The sequence below is a fragment of the Myotis brandtii genome, unplaced genomic scaffold (genome assembly GCF_000412655.1).
Source record: "Myotis brandtii unplaced genomic scaffold, ASM41265v1 scaffold274, whole genome shotgun sequence".
NCBI classification, from domain to species: domain Eukaryota; kingdom Metazoa; phylum Chordata; class Mammalia; order Chiroptera; family Vespertilionidae; genus Myotis; species Myotis brandtii.
In genome coordinates this window covers 4,341,835-4,359,050 of record NW_005360425.1, presented here as the reverse complement: position 1 = coordinate 4,359,050, position 17,216 = coordinate 4,341,835, and the positions used below count along the sequence as shown (strand labels likewise).

General features: G+C 42.8%; 1 protein-coding gene across 20 annotated transcripts in view; it reads right to left on the bottom strand.

The window, feature by feature from the left end:
* The window catches only part of MACF1 (microtubule-actin crosslinking factor 1), a 344,123-nt gene that overhangs the window by 173,241 nt on the left and 153,666 nt on the right, over positions 1-17,216 (bottom strand). For 14 of the 20 annotated variants that reach the window (XM_014541573.1, XM_014541581.1, XM_014541576.1 and 11 more), the window contains exon 1: positions 4,354-5,376. In XM_014541573.1, the coding sequence (XP_014397059.1) occupies positions 4,354-5,361 (1,008 nt within the window). In that variant the 5' untranslated portion in view covers positions 5,362-5,376. Of the gene's footprint in view, positions 1-4,353; positions 5,377-6,163; positions 6,262-16,205; positions 16,299-17,216 lie in introns of those variants that run through there. The other 6 variants (XM_014541584.1, XM_014541592.1, XM_014541587.1 and 3 more) reach the window with 2 other exon arrangements.

Genomic DNA, 17,216 nt, shown 5'->3' with positions numbered 1-17,216 from the left:
GTATTTCTTAATGAAGTATTATTTTCAATTCACACTTGAAGGATATTATAGAACAGAGGAAGAGAAAGAGGAAATGAATTCTAGGCAGAAAGTAGATACAAAGATTGGAAGTTGAAATAAGTTAAAACAGGAATAGTAGATGATTAAGGGGTTGACCTGTTAAAATAAGAAGGTTCAAATTGGCAACTGATATAGGAGAAAAGATCAGATAGATGATGAGGTGGGAGGTGTGGTTGAATACCAGGCTGAGGAGTTTGGATGCTGGATAAGCCTATATATATAACTCTCAGGGACTGAGACTAGGTGTAATGAACAGATACTTGATTCTCATGTCCTGAAATTCTAGCTGACCTCATCCCACAACAGAGAAGGCACCAGACTTTAAAAACTTTCACTTGAGAGCAGACGAGGGTACAGAACAGTTATTCATGAAAAATGCCTGGAAGAAGTATCTAATGACAGCTGTGCTTTACCAACATCAGGCTCAGATAGAGGTCGGGGGTCAGTATTCCAATCTGAATCTTGAAGGTCCCTCTAGGGAATATAATAACTAAAACGGAAACCCTAGGTCATAGAATATGGATATTTTTCCATTCTACTAAATAGTGTCAAACTATCCTCCAAATAACAGTACCAATTTGTACTTCCACCCAAAAGATATGAAGAGGTTTTCTATCTCTCTACATCCTGGCCCACACTAGGTATTTCTAGATTTATTTTCTGCCCATATGATGAGTGTGAAATGTATCTTGTTTTGATTTCTACTAGTGTATCTTTGATTGCTAGTGAGGAAGATGCCTGTGTATGAAGTATTTGGGTTTTCTTTTTTGCAAGTTGCTTATTCCTGGGCTTTCCCCTATTTTTCTAATTCTTGTTTATTTGTAGCAATTTCTTAACATTTATTGTTTACTTGTATTAATTCATGTAATTCTCACAGCAACCCCACAAAGTATATACTATACTTATCCTCATTTTACAAATGAGGAAATTATGTCACAGAGAATTTAAGTAACTTGCTCCAAGGTATAGTGCTAGTGAGTAGAAGAGCAGAAAGCCCAACTTAGCTCCACACTTGTAAGCACTCCTCCCATACTACACTTCCTGTGTTGTAGATATTCATCCTTTTTTGGTATATGCAGCATATAATAATTTTTCCAGTATTTTTCTTAACTTTCCATTTGAAGTGAAAAATTAAAAATGCATACAAAAAGAGACAGAATGTACCCATAACCCAGTTTCAGCCATTACCAACTCATAACTTATCCTGTTTCATCTATACTCTACCCACTTCATCCATCCCCTATTATTATGAAGCAAATTCCAAATACATCATTTCTTCCATAAACACTTCAGTATGTATCTCTAAAAGATAAGGACTCTTTAATATAATCATACCACCATTGTTATACCTACAAAATAATAATGATTCCTTTTAAGTAAATTTTTTTAAAAAGAAAAATCCTTTCTTAAACAAAACTCTTAACTATAATTTTAACTGCTACATTCCTACAGTCATATCTAGTTAATTTTGCTCTTTTCTTGTAATACAAAACCAGTATTAGTAAAACAACTTTTCCTATAACTAAAGAGAACTCGGAAAGGGATACTGGTAAACTGAAAGAATGAGTCCAGAAAATAATATACCAACTGATCTCTTCCTCAGCATTACTAGCCCCCAACTATAGATCTGTCACCCGAGATTGTAGGGTCTATAGGGTATGTGGCAAGGACACTGGAATAGAGCCAAATTCTTTATTCGGTAGGATCCACTAACAGTGTGGCAGGAAATAGGCAGTAGGAGCCAAGATAGGGAGGAGGAGGGGATTTTCAACAATTTTCCTTGTTCCAAAAAGCCAGGTATTGTGGATATTGATGGCAGCTGGGAGTAGGGAGTCCTCCTGAGAGAAGGAATGGCCAGAGAAGGCCTTGGTCTGACATCACAGTTCAATGCTGTTAACCCACTCCCATCCAGCTCCAAATCCTCATCGACTTGTCACTCTGAGACCATTCTTGCCAGCGGACCCCTGCCATCCTACTTCTGTGCTAACTATTTCTTGACAAGGAGAGAATCAACTAGACCAGGTGAACAGAAAGTAGACCATTTCTCTTCTTTTATCTAAAGCCTGCATTCCTAAGAATAACGAGTTTCCATTTCTTTCTATCCTGAAAGAACCAAAACCCACTGCAAAGTGTATGTCCAGCCACAGCCTGGTCCCCATTACCATGCTCTGGGCTGACCAACAAGAGATACTATATGGCCTGAGTTATGCCAAGGACAGACACCTCTCTGGAACTTGAATTATTTTCTGAAGAGGGTTACTGCTCTAACATATTGAAAACAAAAAAAAACACACAAAACATACTGAACAGCAAAAGAATCACACCACTCTCAATACAGCCAAACTACTGATCACGGTCCAAAGGTTTCTCCCACCTCTTCTTTCTTTTCTCTCTCTTTCTTTTCTCTCTCTCTCTCTCTCTCTCTCTCTCTCTCTCTTCTCTCTCCCTCCCTCCCTCCCTTCCTTCTGATATATTTGTATTGATTTCAGAGAGGCAGAGAGAGGGAGAGGGAGATAGAAACATCAATGATGAGAGAGACTCATTGATTGGCTGCCTCCTACACACCCACACTGGGGATCAAGCCCACAACCTGGGCATGTGTCCTGACTGGGCATCAAACCCTGACCTCTTGGTTCATAGGTTGATGCTCAACCACTGAGCCATGCACACCAGCCGGGCCAATCTTTTCCTTAAGACTCCTCATGGAGTGGTTCTGAACCTTCCCTCCCAGTGAGAAAATCCCATACTAAAAGTGCCATGGTCACCTACAGTCCATTATCTAGAACTGATTTCCCTTAAAATTTTCTACTCCTAACTTTCTAAACATCTCTCTCATTTATGAGCATGAATCCTAAAATATTATGATGCCTCCACAACTTCTACCGAATGTTAGTGGTATCAAAAGAGCACCCAGCTCAGCAGTTGGTTTTATCCCCAACTACTCTACGTCCATTCCATACAAAGATGAAAGCTGACTGATATTCCCTCTTATTTAGTGAAACTCAAATACTTGTGCACCCCACCCCAGCAACTGGCTGCCTTCCTTCCCACCTTCACACACACCCACGCACGCACGCACGCACATATACACTTTTATATGGGAAAGTCCAGGGCGGCCTCTTGCCTAAGCATATAATGAACATTTTTCAGTGGCCACTTTTCCCTGCAACTGCTGGGAGTCTCCAAACTCTGTACTAACACAGGGCACTGAGATGGGCCTATTTATGCAGGAAACTCCTCCCCAAAGAGGACACTGTAAACACATCAGCTTGAAGTGTGTGTCCCCCGCTCATGCTGCTGGTGATAAGCAGGCACCAGCAGGTAGGCCACATCCCTGTGGTGCAGACATCAAGGCGGCTGCCCTACTTCACCTCCAACCTCTTGCTGCTCTAGGATCCGAAAGTGTTTACTCCTGCTGCAGAGGGTGGCAGGCCAACAACAGTTCTTTGGTCCCTGGTGAATTATAACTTCAGTCACGGCCACCCAGAGTCTTGCCGAGTCCTCCTTCCCTCTCAGGGTTCAGATCTCTTGAATTCTCACTTGCTCCTTGATCCTAAAAACATTGCCAGCACCCAGCACCATCACTACTACCACCACCAAGGCCTTGATATATACTTCACAAACAAAAACCTGTCGGAGCCATAAACAAGTCCCATCCAAATACCAACTTTTTCTAGCCTCAAACCTTAAAACTGCCCTAACCTCCTCTCTGGATTAATCTCCAGACCACTCTACGTCCCTCTCATCGAATGCTGGAATTAGGAACCAAAGGACTATCCCGTCCACCTCTACAAATACCGAGTGAGTGTTGTCACTAGCTGTGTCCCCGAGGAGTGGGATTGATCAGCTCTAGTAAGAACGTCATAAGAGCAATTACACCCAAGTCAGCTCCCCCGCCCGTCAACATTCCTCACCCCTTCTCCCCTCGTTTCAGAGTGGAGACTCTACACCACAAGCTCCTTGTGCGGGGAGCTGATAAACAGACCTGCCCGAGAGTAAGTACTAACTAGCAAAGCACCTTGAGATAGCCCCACCAGAAAGCTCGAGCAATTGTGCTGCACGGTTACCCGGAATTAGGGACTCCGGGCAAGGCTTGGCTCCAAGCATCCAGGGGCAGACCTCAGGCAGACTGTTTGCCAAGCCCAGCAGTCACTAACTCCCAGTCCCCAACATCGGCCCAAGTTTGAGAAGAAGCCCCAAGATCCTCACTGCTCACTATACTCCACTTAAATAAGCTTTTGGGCCAGGAATCCCAGCAGCTGCTTGCATATCCCCTTGAACAGGCCCACCTACCTCCTCCAGACCCCATGATGGGGTGTGGCTTGCCTCCAAAGAAAGGGTGGCGTCCTCTTCTGAGAAGGACATGGAGCTCTTGCCCGGTTCTGTATCTTTAGGTCGGATGCCACATAAGTGCGGCCCACTGCTGCCGTAGCCAGAGGAGGAGGGCAAAATGCTCACAGTCATGCCACTGACGGACAGATCACTCTGAGAAGCAGGCAGTCTGGGACCCTGGTGGGGCACTCGACCCATGTGGGCAGGCTCTGCGCCTCTGTGGCCCCTCGACTGCTCCGACAGTGATGAAGGGACAGAACGCTCTGCAATCCAGGAACCTGTCTCAGAGGCACTTAAAATACCCTTGGATCCTCCCCACACACTCCAGCCCTCGGGAAGTTGGTCTTCATTTCCGGTGTTGCTGGGGAAGGTGCTGCTCTGACATCCAGGCGGAGTGTCCGCTTTCTCCACGGCAGCCTCCCCTTGCAAAGGCAGCAGCACAGCCCTGCTGCTGCAGGATGCTGTCCTCGGAAATTCCACCAGTTGGCTCACTGACTTCTCACAGTTCCTCTCTGCTGGGTTATCAAGCAGGTGAGCGATGACAGTCATCCCCTCTTCCAGGGAATCCCAGACCCCTCCGGCAACTGATGACTCATTCTCTAGCAAAAGGTGGGCAGTCTGGATCTCCCCCTGGAACCTCTCCTTCACCTGCACGATCATCCCTTGATCTCCCACTCCTGAGCTGGGGGCCGAGGCCTCAGGCACTAACATGTCTGGAGGGGGATGTTCCACCCCTCCCACACCTTCCTCCTTCTGGAGACTCACTATGAACTTCCTTAGGGTTTCTGTTTCTTCAATGACTCCCGTTCCTTCCAAGGGCTCCTCCTCAGGGGATACCTCTGGAGTAGGGGTTTTCTTCCCCCTCCACTTCCTTTTGAACCGAACCCTTTTCTTAGGAGATAGAGGAGCCTTCTCAGGAATAGCTACTGAATTTTTTGGCTCCTTAACACAGCCCAGTGAATTTCCCATCGCTTTCCTCTCCTAATCTCAGCAAAAATGCAGCTAAGCCAGTCCTGGGATCCCAGAGAAATCCCAACCGTGGCTTCATCGGATTAGATGCACATTTAAAAACATGCACTGTGCCGGCAATCCTTCCAATTCTTTCTCCCTCCCTCCCTCCCCGCCTCTCTGTCTCTCCCAGCCGCTGCCGATTCAGACAGCCATCTTACAGGCTCAGAGCTGCAACAAGACAAATTCAAAGCATCTCACTGCAGTTCAGAAATCACTTGACCTAAAAGCAGACAGAAACCGGATTGGCTGCAGCTTCATCTCTCCAAATATGAGGTAATTGGAGCACTGCCCTCAGAAACACAAACAGAAAGCAGAAAGGAGGTAGAAACCAGGAGAGGGGAGAAATTAGGGAGGGAGAGGAGCAGGGGGAGATTGTAAGAGTAAAGGGAAAAGGGAGGGGGGAAGAGGAGAGGCCACGGGAGAAGGTAATGTGAAGGAAGGAGGAGGAGGAGTAAAAGGGAAAAAGCAAACCAGCACTGGAACCAACCAGGAATGGAAGGGCCAAGGGCTGGGGATGCTGCAATTATGGCCCCCAGACTCTGAACGGAAACAGATTGCAATTGTTGCACCAAGACATCCATAAGAAAATATCTAGCAAGACGGACATATTCTCTATTTTTTTCTGGTCAGAAATAAAATTATTTTAATCAAATTATAACCTAAGAGAAACTAGAGCCTAATTCTCAGAATTAAGAAACACAGGCTTTAAAGATCTAGCCTCTCGTAGCATTTATTTCCAGAGAGAGAGAGAAAGAAATACCTGTTAAATCTGCTGATCAATGACACACACACAGGAAAAACCTGGAAATCAGTTCTGAGTGCAGGATCTGGACACTCGGTAAGGACACCACTTCCAAATACAACAGCGAGGCAGCGTCTCTACTAAGGGCTATGTGAGGGCGTAGTGCTGCTGCTGCTGACAGCTAACTACTCAGCATTTGTTCGGCGCTAAGCCCTGTGCTAAGCTATGGATTATCTTATTTAATTCTCACAGTAACCATAAAAGGTCAAAACTATTATTTTACATTTGACAGGAGTTTAAGAAAGTTGATCAGTTTGCTCAAGGCTACACGGCTAGTAAGCAGCAAAGCCAGAACCCGAATTGCTGTTTAAGATCAATCCCACGTCACACGGGCTCTAATTGTGGCCGGGATGGAGTCTGCACTTGGTTACGTAAAACAAGAAGGTCCCCTACTGTTCTGAATTGGCTACTAGACTCACTTGGACCCAGGGCTCAAATAAAGAGATAACACTTGCTATTTAGGAACAAGGGAGGAAGTTGCTCAAATGAGGCCTGGATGGTTGTTACTTAAATTGCAATAGGGCAGGAAATGTGAAGAATAGGTCTAGAAGAAGTTGGGTTCAAAAATCACCCTGTTTATCACTGGGATTTGCCCACCCCAGTGTTCAGTACAGTGCCTGACAGAGGACAGACCGCCACCCACGGGGCTCTGAACGGAGTAGAAGGAAAGGGGCTACATGAGTTTCTTCTGAGTTGCAGTTATTCCGTCTCTGCCGAAAGGATCCAGCCCACACAGCGAGAGCAGCAGCCCGCCTCGCGCTAGCTCCGTCAGCCCTGAATAGTTGTATCAGTATAGTTCTACCCACCTTTCCTGGACACTTACAAGTCGCCCTCCACAAAAGGAGAGCAACAGAAGCCCTAAATCAACAGCTCCCACACAACCACCTCTGAGGCCCTGCTGACAGCCCCAGTGCTTCACAGCTGCAGTGGGCAGCTCGCCCTCAGCCTTTGCCAACCGCAAAGCTGCAGCACCATCTTATGGCCACCACAGGCCACAGCAAGCAACAAGACAAGGACATTAGCCTGAGACATAAACTTAATCCGGCTACCGATAGCATTTACTCACCAAAAACCTGGCATTCCAATGCAATTCTCTAGGCAGGCACCAGGCCTTCATTTCTCCAACCAAGAGAACTGGAACTTTTAAGATGCATACCTTAAGGACTAAGCTTGAATTTTATTCATGAAATACAAGCAAATCAAATTCCTGAAACTGATCAACTCAGGGCCAAAAGAGACAGCTGTTTAATATGACTGTTGCTGCTGTAGGTTTTTCTGAGAAGCCTGACAGAACGGCGCACATTGACTTTTGGGAGCATTTTGTTTGTTTGTTTTTCTTTTTTTAAATGTTTTTCTTTGTTGATTAAGGTATTACATATGTGTCCTTATCCCCCATTGCCCCCCAAACCCCCCACTCATGCCCTCACCCCCCTCGTGTCTGTGTCCATTGGTTACAAGGTCCTTTGGTTGATCTGGGAGCATTTTCTTTTTAAACTTTTGCATATGTTGGACAAATCAGGCTTTATTTCCTTCTGCTCCAGAGAAATACAGTCTAGGAGAGGAGCAGAGGGGTTTACTGCGGTAGACCTAGGTTCAAGTCCCAGCTGTTAATTCAGCAGTTACGCAGCTTAACTTGCTAGGTGATTCCATTTCCTTACCTGTGAAATATGAACACCACCAACTACTAACGGGGCTGTAGAAAAGGCGAATGAGATCGTGTCTATAAAGTGCTTGGCTCAGTGCCTGGTCTACAGTAAACCCCTTTGCGTCCCATTTATTCCTGGAGCTAAAAGACTCCACCACCGCCGCCACCCACCAGGCCCTAACAGACTCCTTTTCTTGACTAGGCTCTAAGGAAAAGGCATGTTCCAGGGTCCAACGTTTGGGTGCTTCTTTTTCTTTGCAGGGGCTCTGCTCCCACTATTAAACTGCGTTAACTCTGATCACCGGGACTTTCCCTGGGTCTTTTTCTCGTTTAGCTGAGCTCTCAACAAGTGGCCTGCTGCCTTTTGGGAAAGCACTTGCAGGGCTACCTGTTCTTCCTGCTTCTCCATTGGCTTCTTCTCATTAACTGTTTACTCTCCATAGAAATCCCACAAAGACAGCCAGAGTGAGATCCAGAGTGAAAGAGCTCCCTCATTCACCCACAGAAACGACCAGTGCCTCATCTATACGCCAAGAACCAAGCACCATAAAGTTCACAAAAATGTAACCATCAAGTCCACCCATCTGAGACCACCCTTGATCTGAACTCCCTGAAGTTTTTACATTTCATTGCTAGATATACACTAGTATTTAATAAACAACTGAGTTGGAAAACTAATTTCATCAGATTCTGACTTCCAAGAACTTATCTTTATCTAGAGGTAAAACCCAAAAAGTCAGCTGGTCTCTGTTTGCTCATCAGCAAATGGGCACAGGAAAACAGACATCACAGTCTATTTCTCTGGATTACCCTACCACACCCTGAGATCGAATTCATAAAATACTCCTTCACTCAACATATACTGAATGCCTATTCTATGCCAGTCCCAGAAAACAAGAGAAAATCCCTGCTGTTATTAAACCTGCATCCTAGCGCAGGGATCCACACAACAAATATGTCAAATGGTAGTAGGTGTTATCCAACACAACACTGTAAGTCATGCAGTGCTTCTGAGAGTAATTTGGCAAAATAAAGGAACGTGTACAACCCAGCAATTACAGTCCAGGTATCTATCCAAAACACCCCCTTGCCTGTGTGCATAAGGACACATGTGTGCGGGTGTTAAATGCAATAATGAATGCCTTCTTCATACAATTAAATAACAGACTGCAAACAATAGCTGTTGCACAGTGGCAGGGGCTCCACTCACATTACAGTCCAAGTAAACTACCTAAGATGAACAAATCAGGTCCTCCTTTATCAACATGAACAAACCTCAAAAACAGAGTGTAAATGAAAAAAGCAGAATATGTAGAAGATATTCTCTGGGTCAAACATAAAAACATTCAAACTACAGCACATACTGTTTATGAATACCTTTTCTGTCAGAAAGGTTCAAAAGCATACATGGGAATGACATACATCAACTTCAGGATAGTATTTACCTGGGGGTTGGAGGGAGCAAGAAAATTGGCTGTATCTAAAATGTTTTATTTCTTTAAAGAGAAAGAGAAAAAATCTGAAGCAAATGTAACAAAAATATTAGCATCTGTTTAATTTTGAAGGTGACCACACACACATGAAGACCTGTTATATGCTTTTCTGAGTACTTGAGATTTTCATAACTAAAAACTTAAAATAAAAAGAATCCCTATCATTTAGCACATACCTTTTTAATATGTGTTAAACATTTTGGAAACCATAAACCTCTTTATAATGTTATCAATACTACCAGTCACATCAGTAAGTAGCAAATTTTTTACAAATGTTTTTACTTATTTTTAGAGAGAGAGGAAGGGAAAGGGAAAGAGAGAGAGAAACATTAGTGAGAGAGAAACATCGATCAGCTGCCTCCTACTGCACCCTACTGGGGATCTAACCCAGGCATGTGCCCTGACAGAGAATCAAACCCGTGACCTCTTGGTTCAGGGGTCCACGCTCAACCACTGAGGCACACCGGCCAGGCAGTAGCAGCAAATGTTTTATCTGGAACCAGCCTCTCTTCAACCAAATACTCCCTTGATATGACAACCATGACCTCTATCTCTATCATTATTCTACTTCACCAATAACAAAGGTAAACTATTATGACTATTTTACTGATCCCCTAACATTTGATAGTTCTACTCTGCATTTCTAGTTTGCTTTATTTAGCACATGTTCTTGGTGAAAACAGTTACTAGACACTCCATAATAAACGACTAGAAAACCACAATACCTAACTAGCAAGATACATACCACGTCCTACCTGAAGCAAGACAAGGAGGACAGCTCTATATAATTCTTTCTCAGCCAACCAAAAGCTTTGCAGAGACAGGGAACCTCTTCCCACACCCCCGAATACTTAGCTAGTACTGTATGCAAACACCAAGACTTCAAAAATAGCAAAGACAGGAATTAGTAATCAGCTGCATCTGAGAATATACTCTGGCAGAAAAGCTTCCCTCCACGAGAAGACAAAACAGACATTCAGCTATGCTTGAAACAGTAAAAGAGAAAAGCAGGTAGCCAATATGCATGCAGAAGACAAAGCCAGAGCTGTTTATATATTTCAATAAAACTGGTAACAGGGTAAGGAGCAGTGGGCTAGGTCGGGAGCCCTGGAAGTTATAAAATTACTGAGTATAGGCTATATTCCACCTCCCTGTCCCATACCTCCCTGATTCTTTAAATCTCTATCAAGTTATTTTATAGTATGTCTCTTGTCATTCCTTTGAATCATATAGTCGAACTGGATTGATTCTGTGCCTAGTTCAATTTTATATCTCCCACAAACTCTAAGACTTTGCTTATAGCTAGTCTTCAGTAAATGTTTGTAGAATTCAGTTAAAGAATACATTTTCCTGCAAACTAAAACCACAAGGAGATATCATTTCACACTCACTGTGATGTCTATAAAAGTGGTTCTCAACCTTCTGGCCCTTTAAATACAGTTCCTCATGTTGTGAACCAACCATAAAATTATTTTCGTTGCTACTTCATAACTGTAATGTTGCTACTGTTATGAATCGTAATGTAAATATCTGATATGCAGGATGGTCTTAGGCGACCCCTGTGAAAGGGTCGTTCGACCGCCAAAGGGGTTGCGACCCACAGGTTGAGAACCGCTGGTCTATAATCTAAAGGACAGACAACAAATTTTGGTGAAGATGTGGTGAAACAAGAACCCTCACACATTGCTGGTGGGAATGTAAAATGGTACAGCCACTTTGGAAGACAGTTTGGCAGTTTCTTAAAAAGTTGTACATAAGTTCATCATACAACTCAGCAATTCCACTCCTAGGTATATATCCAAGAGAAATGAAAACATACATTCACACAAAAACTAGTACTCAACTATTCATAGCAACACTATTTATAATAGCAAAACTATAATAACACAAATATCCATCAAGAGATGAATAGACAAAAAAAAAATATGGTATATCCATACAACAGAATACTACTCAGCATAAAGAGGTATGAAATACTGACACATGCTACAACACGGATGAATCTCAAAGATATTATGCTAAGTGAAAGAAACCAGACGCAAAAGATCATATATTATATGATTCCACTAGGTGAAATGTCCAGAAGAGGCAAATCTAGAGACAGAAAATAGATTAGTGGTTGCTTGAGGCTGGGGATGGGAATAGAGAGCTGTAAATGAGCAAGAGGGATTATACTGGAATGATAAAAACGTTCTAAAACAGGCTTAGGGTGATTGTTGTACAACTCATAAAAATCATTGAAATAAATATACAATACAAAGGGTCAATTTCATGTATGTAAAATATACCTCAATAAATTTGTTTTGTTTTTTTAAAGTATGTATTTTCCTAAAACAAAACAATAAAATAACCAAAAAAGATGTTTTTAAAAAGTTAGCTAACTAGCCCTGGCCATTGTCCCGTGCACCAAAGGTTGCAGGTTTGATTCCCAGTCAGGGCACATACCTAGGTTGTGGGTTAGATTCCCGGTCGGGGCGTGTACAGGAGGCAACCAATCGATGTTTCTCTTACATGGATGTCTGTCTCTGTCTGTCTCTGTCTCTCTCTGTCTCTCTCTCCTTCCCTCCCTCCCCTTCTCTCTCTGTAAAAATCTATTTTAAAATAAAAACATATACTTGGGTGAGAATTTAATGTTTAAGGTTAGCTAACTATAGAGAAAGGGAAGAAACAGGATGGAGGGAGCAGAGATGAACACTGGGCCTCTCTGAATACAGTTTGTACTCACTTTTAAAAATTCCCCTTTGGAACAATGTAAACATATAATGTATACAATATAATCTATATAATGAAAAATAAAATTGAAAGGGAAAAAAATCCCTAAACACTAAAAGCAAATAAAAACAAATGAGCCTAATTATGTATTGACTTGCTGGTTTAACAATACAGAGAAATTATTTCAAATGACTTTAAAATACAATTATTTGTACGTCCTTGGGAAATTTACATTAAGGACAAAAAGAATTGCAAAGAAATCATAAACTTCTTAGTGATCAAATTGTTAATAATATTGATATTATTTTGATTCAAATATATTATATAAAATACATATGATTTTACAGACATATATGTACATATGTATAAAGAAAAGGAAATATGTGATATGTTACTGTGTTAGGATCAAGATTTCAGTCTAAGACCATGGTTCTCAACCTGTGGGTCACGACCCCTCTGGGGGTCGAACGACCCTTTCACAGGGGTCGCCTAAATACATCCTGCATATCAGATATTTACATTACAATTCATAACAGTAGCAAAATTACAGTTATGACGTAGCAACGAAAATAATTTTATGGTTGGGGGTCACCACAACATGAGGAACCGTTATTAAAGGGTCGCGGCATTAGGAAGGTTGAGAACCACTGGTCTAAGAAAAAAGAATATAAATGCAGGGATGAGCAACAGGTTTACAGTTGTTTGTATGGAAAAAGACATGCAGTTTATAATTATTACAATAGCTTTATTAACTCTGTTTCATATATTCACAACTATAAACCTACTTTCGCCCACCCCTGTACAAAGTCAAAGAAAAAGATAAAAACTCTGTAATCTAAATTTGAATTAGAAATATCAGTATAAATTAATGATCTTTTAAAGAGAAATATACAATGTTGGAAACTCTGTCCAGAGAAAAAGCCAGAAACAACGGCCACCCAGGAGCACTCAGACTGTCGGTAAAGAATTGGGCTCCTTGGAGAAATCGCTAATTTCAGGTCTAGGACAGGAAATACATGAACAAAGAGTGCATCTCATCTCATCTCATCTCATCAGAAAAAAGGGAAATGATCAAAGACTATGGGGTTCGTGCCAAAGGACTCAGAGTCTCGACTTGAAAAGGCTCTTATTGGCTGAAGATGAAGCTATCTGAGTATTATAAAGAATAATAACTGTATGTGATTGAAACACATTTAAGCCTGCTTAAAAAAAATCCAGTCAGCCGAAACCGGTTTGGCTCAGTGGATAGAGCGTCGGCCTGCGGACTGAAAGGTCCCAGGTTCGATTCCGGTCAAGGGCATGTACCTGGGTTGCGGGCACATCCCCTGTAGGAGATGTGCAGGAGGCAGCTGATCGATGGTTCTCTCTCATCGATGTTTCTAACTCTCTATCTCTCTCCCTTCCTCTCTGTAAAAAATCAATAAAATATATTTAAAAAAAAAAAAAAAAATCCAGTAATAGTGATATGGGTGTGGCGGGGGGGGGGGATGAGGTGTCAACAAAAAAACTTCCATTGGTCACCTCTGGAAAATCTCAGAGAACCAACTAATCATTCTAAAAACTGGTAAACAGAGGGAAACTTGGGATTATTTATCTTTTTATCTTGCCTCTCCCACAAGAGCTATCTTTCAGGGTAATTGATAATGGTGAAGTTCTTCTTTATAGACATTTTCCAGACAAATAATTTAAAAAATTATAGAATTTGAGTGGCACTATTTTGCAACTTCTAATGAAATAATGGAACTGGCAATGATGATCAGTAGCTGCTAAAACTATTAGGTGAAGAGCTAACAGGGAATGCAGAATGGTTGGATCAGGCTGATAACACCTGACCCCACTAATCAATCTTATCATGAAAAGAGAGACAACAGGCATTATATGTCTCCTGATGTACAGCAATAGAAGTATACAGCACAAGACTACCATCCTTGCCCAACCCCAAAATGAACCTGAATGTGACTGAGCCTCGGGTCTAGCTCTAAATTCCCCAGTTTATAGGCAATACAATAGAGGGTGGAGGACAGTGTCAGAAGACATACCAGAAATGCCATCAGCATCTTTTTTTTTAATTGTTTTATTACTTAAAGTATTACAAAGAGTATTACATATGCCTCCTATTTTTTTCTCCCCTTGACCTTCCCCTGGCCTCCCCTACCCCCAGTGTCTTGTGTCCATTGGCTATGCTTATATGCATGCATATAAGTCCTTTGATTGATCTCTTACCCCTCTCTTCAACACTCTCCAGCCTTCCCTCTGTAATTTGACAGTCTGTTTGATGCTTCTCTGCCTCTGTATCTATCTTTTTGTTCATTAGGTTATAATGTTCTTTATTATCCATAAATGAGGGACGGCCCCGAGTCCTGGAGTACTGGCCTGATGCCCTGCCTCCGAGCAGCCGCCGGGCCCCACCCGCATGGTGTGCACGAGGCTGTGGAAACCCAGGCAGAAGCCATGCGCAAAGCAGCTGCCGGGACCCCCCACGCCCCCACGGGGCTGCAGGAATCCCGGCAAAAGTCGCACAGAGCGGCCACCGGCCCTGCTCCCACTGCCCATCCCTGCTGTGTGTGCTGCCATCTTGTAACAGCATTATGGTGTGAGGGTCAATTTGCATATTGCCATTTTATTCTATAGGATAGGATAAAAGACCTGATTTCTTCAACAAATTGCAAGGAGATGGAGAGGAAAATTTAATGCAATATGTGCACCTTGTTTAAGGCCACCCCATTGTTCCACAAAAATACATGTTACCTCCGCACTTTCCTAAGCCTACCCATGCTGTCAATTGTCAGCACTAGCTCCAAACCAGAGCCCCAAGAAAGGGTAAGAATTTTCTCAAGTTCTTAGGAATTATGGCACACCTGCTGTTCTGCCTTGAACCAGCAGGTGGCGCTAACTCACCAAGTAAGACATCCCAATGGCCTCAACCCCAGGAGTCAATACTTTGAGATACCACATCAGCCTTCTTTTCTCACCTGCCCAAGAAGTGCTCCCTCTAATCTATCAGCCTCCTGTACAGCAACTGGGTATGGGCGAATTGTCTGAGAAATAGCTTTGCTTAGTTTTGTTAGTGATTCAAGACAGTCTTTTTATAAAGATAGGGCTATACTTACTTGAAAAGGACTGGCCTTATGAAAGCCCTGTGACTGAACACTACCAGGATGCCACTGTTCTTGGGTGTGATGAATGCTACAAGGTTGTGCTTACAAACACACGTACAAATCCAGCTACTGAGGTGCTTGGTATGGAATGAATGTTTGTGTCCCCAATGTGATTGGATATGGAGGTAGGGCATTTGGGAGGCATTTGGGAGGTAATGCTCACATAAGCATTACGGCGTGAGGGTAATATGCAAATTGACCCTCACACCATAATGCTGTTACAAGATGGCAGCGCGCACAGCAGGGACGGGGCAGTGGGAGCAGGGCCGGTGGCCACTCTGTGCGAAAGAGGTCATGAGAGGAAGACCCCATAATGAAATCAATGCCACCATAAAAAGATGAAGAACACGAGATCTCTTTCTCTGCCTGCATTTACGAAGGAAAGATCATGTGAGGACATAACTAGGGCCTCGCCAAGAATCCAACCATACTGGCACCCGGATCGCAGATTTCTAACTTCCAGAACTATGAAAAAGAAATGTCTGCTCTTTAGCACCCAGTCTATGATAGTATTTCATTAAAGCAAGACAAATGACTAAGACAGTGTTACATTAACCAGGCTTGTTTTAAGATCATTAGAGACAAGGAAAAGTCTACACCAAAGCAGGATTAAAAGCCTTCACTGCACCTTTTAAAGCATCACAACCAACATCTGTCCCCACCCTCATACTCTGAGAACCTAAAGATCCAGTTTTGACTCAGCTGAGCAGACTTCTAATAGCCACACTGCCAATGACAGGGCCAAGCACAACAAGGCAAAAATCCCATTGCATCATGAAAATGATCATCATGAAAATGATTAGGAAGTTCTGGGTTTAGACTGCGAAAGCTTTATTTCCAGGTCAATCCTTATCTTTCTTTCCAACTCCCATCTCACCCTTGTTCACTGCCAAATACCGAGAAGGAAGGCTCCGTGTGCCTGTGGAAGGCAGAGCAACTTCCAGGCCATGTGCAAACCAAGCCACAAGGACCCTAAGTTTCACAGACCCTACCTGGAAGTGCAAAATAATGGTCCAGATCAGGCCCAGGGTCAGCTTGGGGTTGCCATCTGTAATGTCATCATTGCGAATATTCACTAGTTTCACCTGAAAAAGAAACAAAAGCTGTTCTCAGAGTTCTGTCACTTTTGGTTTGATTTCATTTTTATAGATTTTTATCATTTATATACAATTAAATTGATTTTTGGTGTACAATTCTGAGTTTTAAAACATGTATAGATTTGTGTAACTATCACCATAATAAGAATAACAGAACAGTTCCATCATCCCAAAAAGATGACCCCCTGTTGTCCTTTTGTAGTCAAACCCTGCCCCCACTCCTAACTCCCAGCAACCACTGATTTGTTCCCAGTTTTGCTTTTTTCAGAATGACATATAACTGGGATCAAACAGTACATAATCTTTTGAACTGGCTTTTTTTCACTCAACACAATGCCCTTGAGATCCCCATCCCTGTTGCTGCATGTATCAATAGATAGATCCTTTTATTGCGGAGCGGTCTTCCACTGTATTGACACACGACACTGTGTTCACCATTTCATCCACTGAAGGGCACTGAGGTTGTTTCTTGGAGCAATTATGCATTAAACTCCTGCATTCATGTACAGGTTTCTGAGTGAGCATATGTTTCATTTCTCGGGGGTAAATTCCTAGGAGTGGGGTTGCTGGGTCATATGGGTATATGTTTAGCTTTATAAGAAATTGCCAAACTATTTCCCAGTGTGCTATTTTACATTCTCAGCAGCAAAGCAACCTTGAAAGCACATGGTATAGTGAGTTGCTTTTTATTAAGTCATCACAACCCTATTTATTTTTTAAGGTTAAGGGGGAGGGAGGGGTGCCTCTTCTCCCTCATCAGTCTTTGATCTGCTCCAGTCTCCATTTTCACTCCATTTCCAATCACTTTGTCACTGATATTCCCCCCTGCTCATGACTCCCATAGCATCTGCTTTACTCCTGAAACCTCACTCCAACAACACAATATGCACAGACACATAGACACAC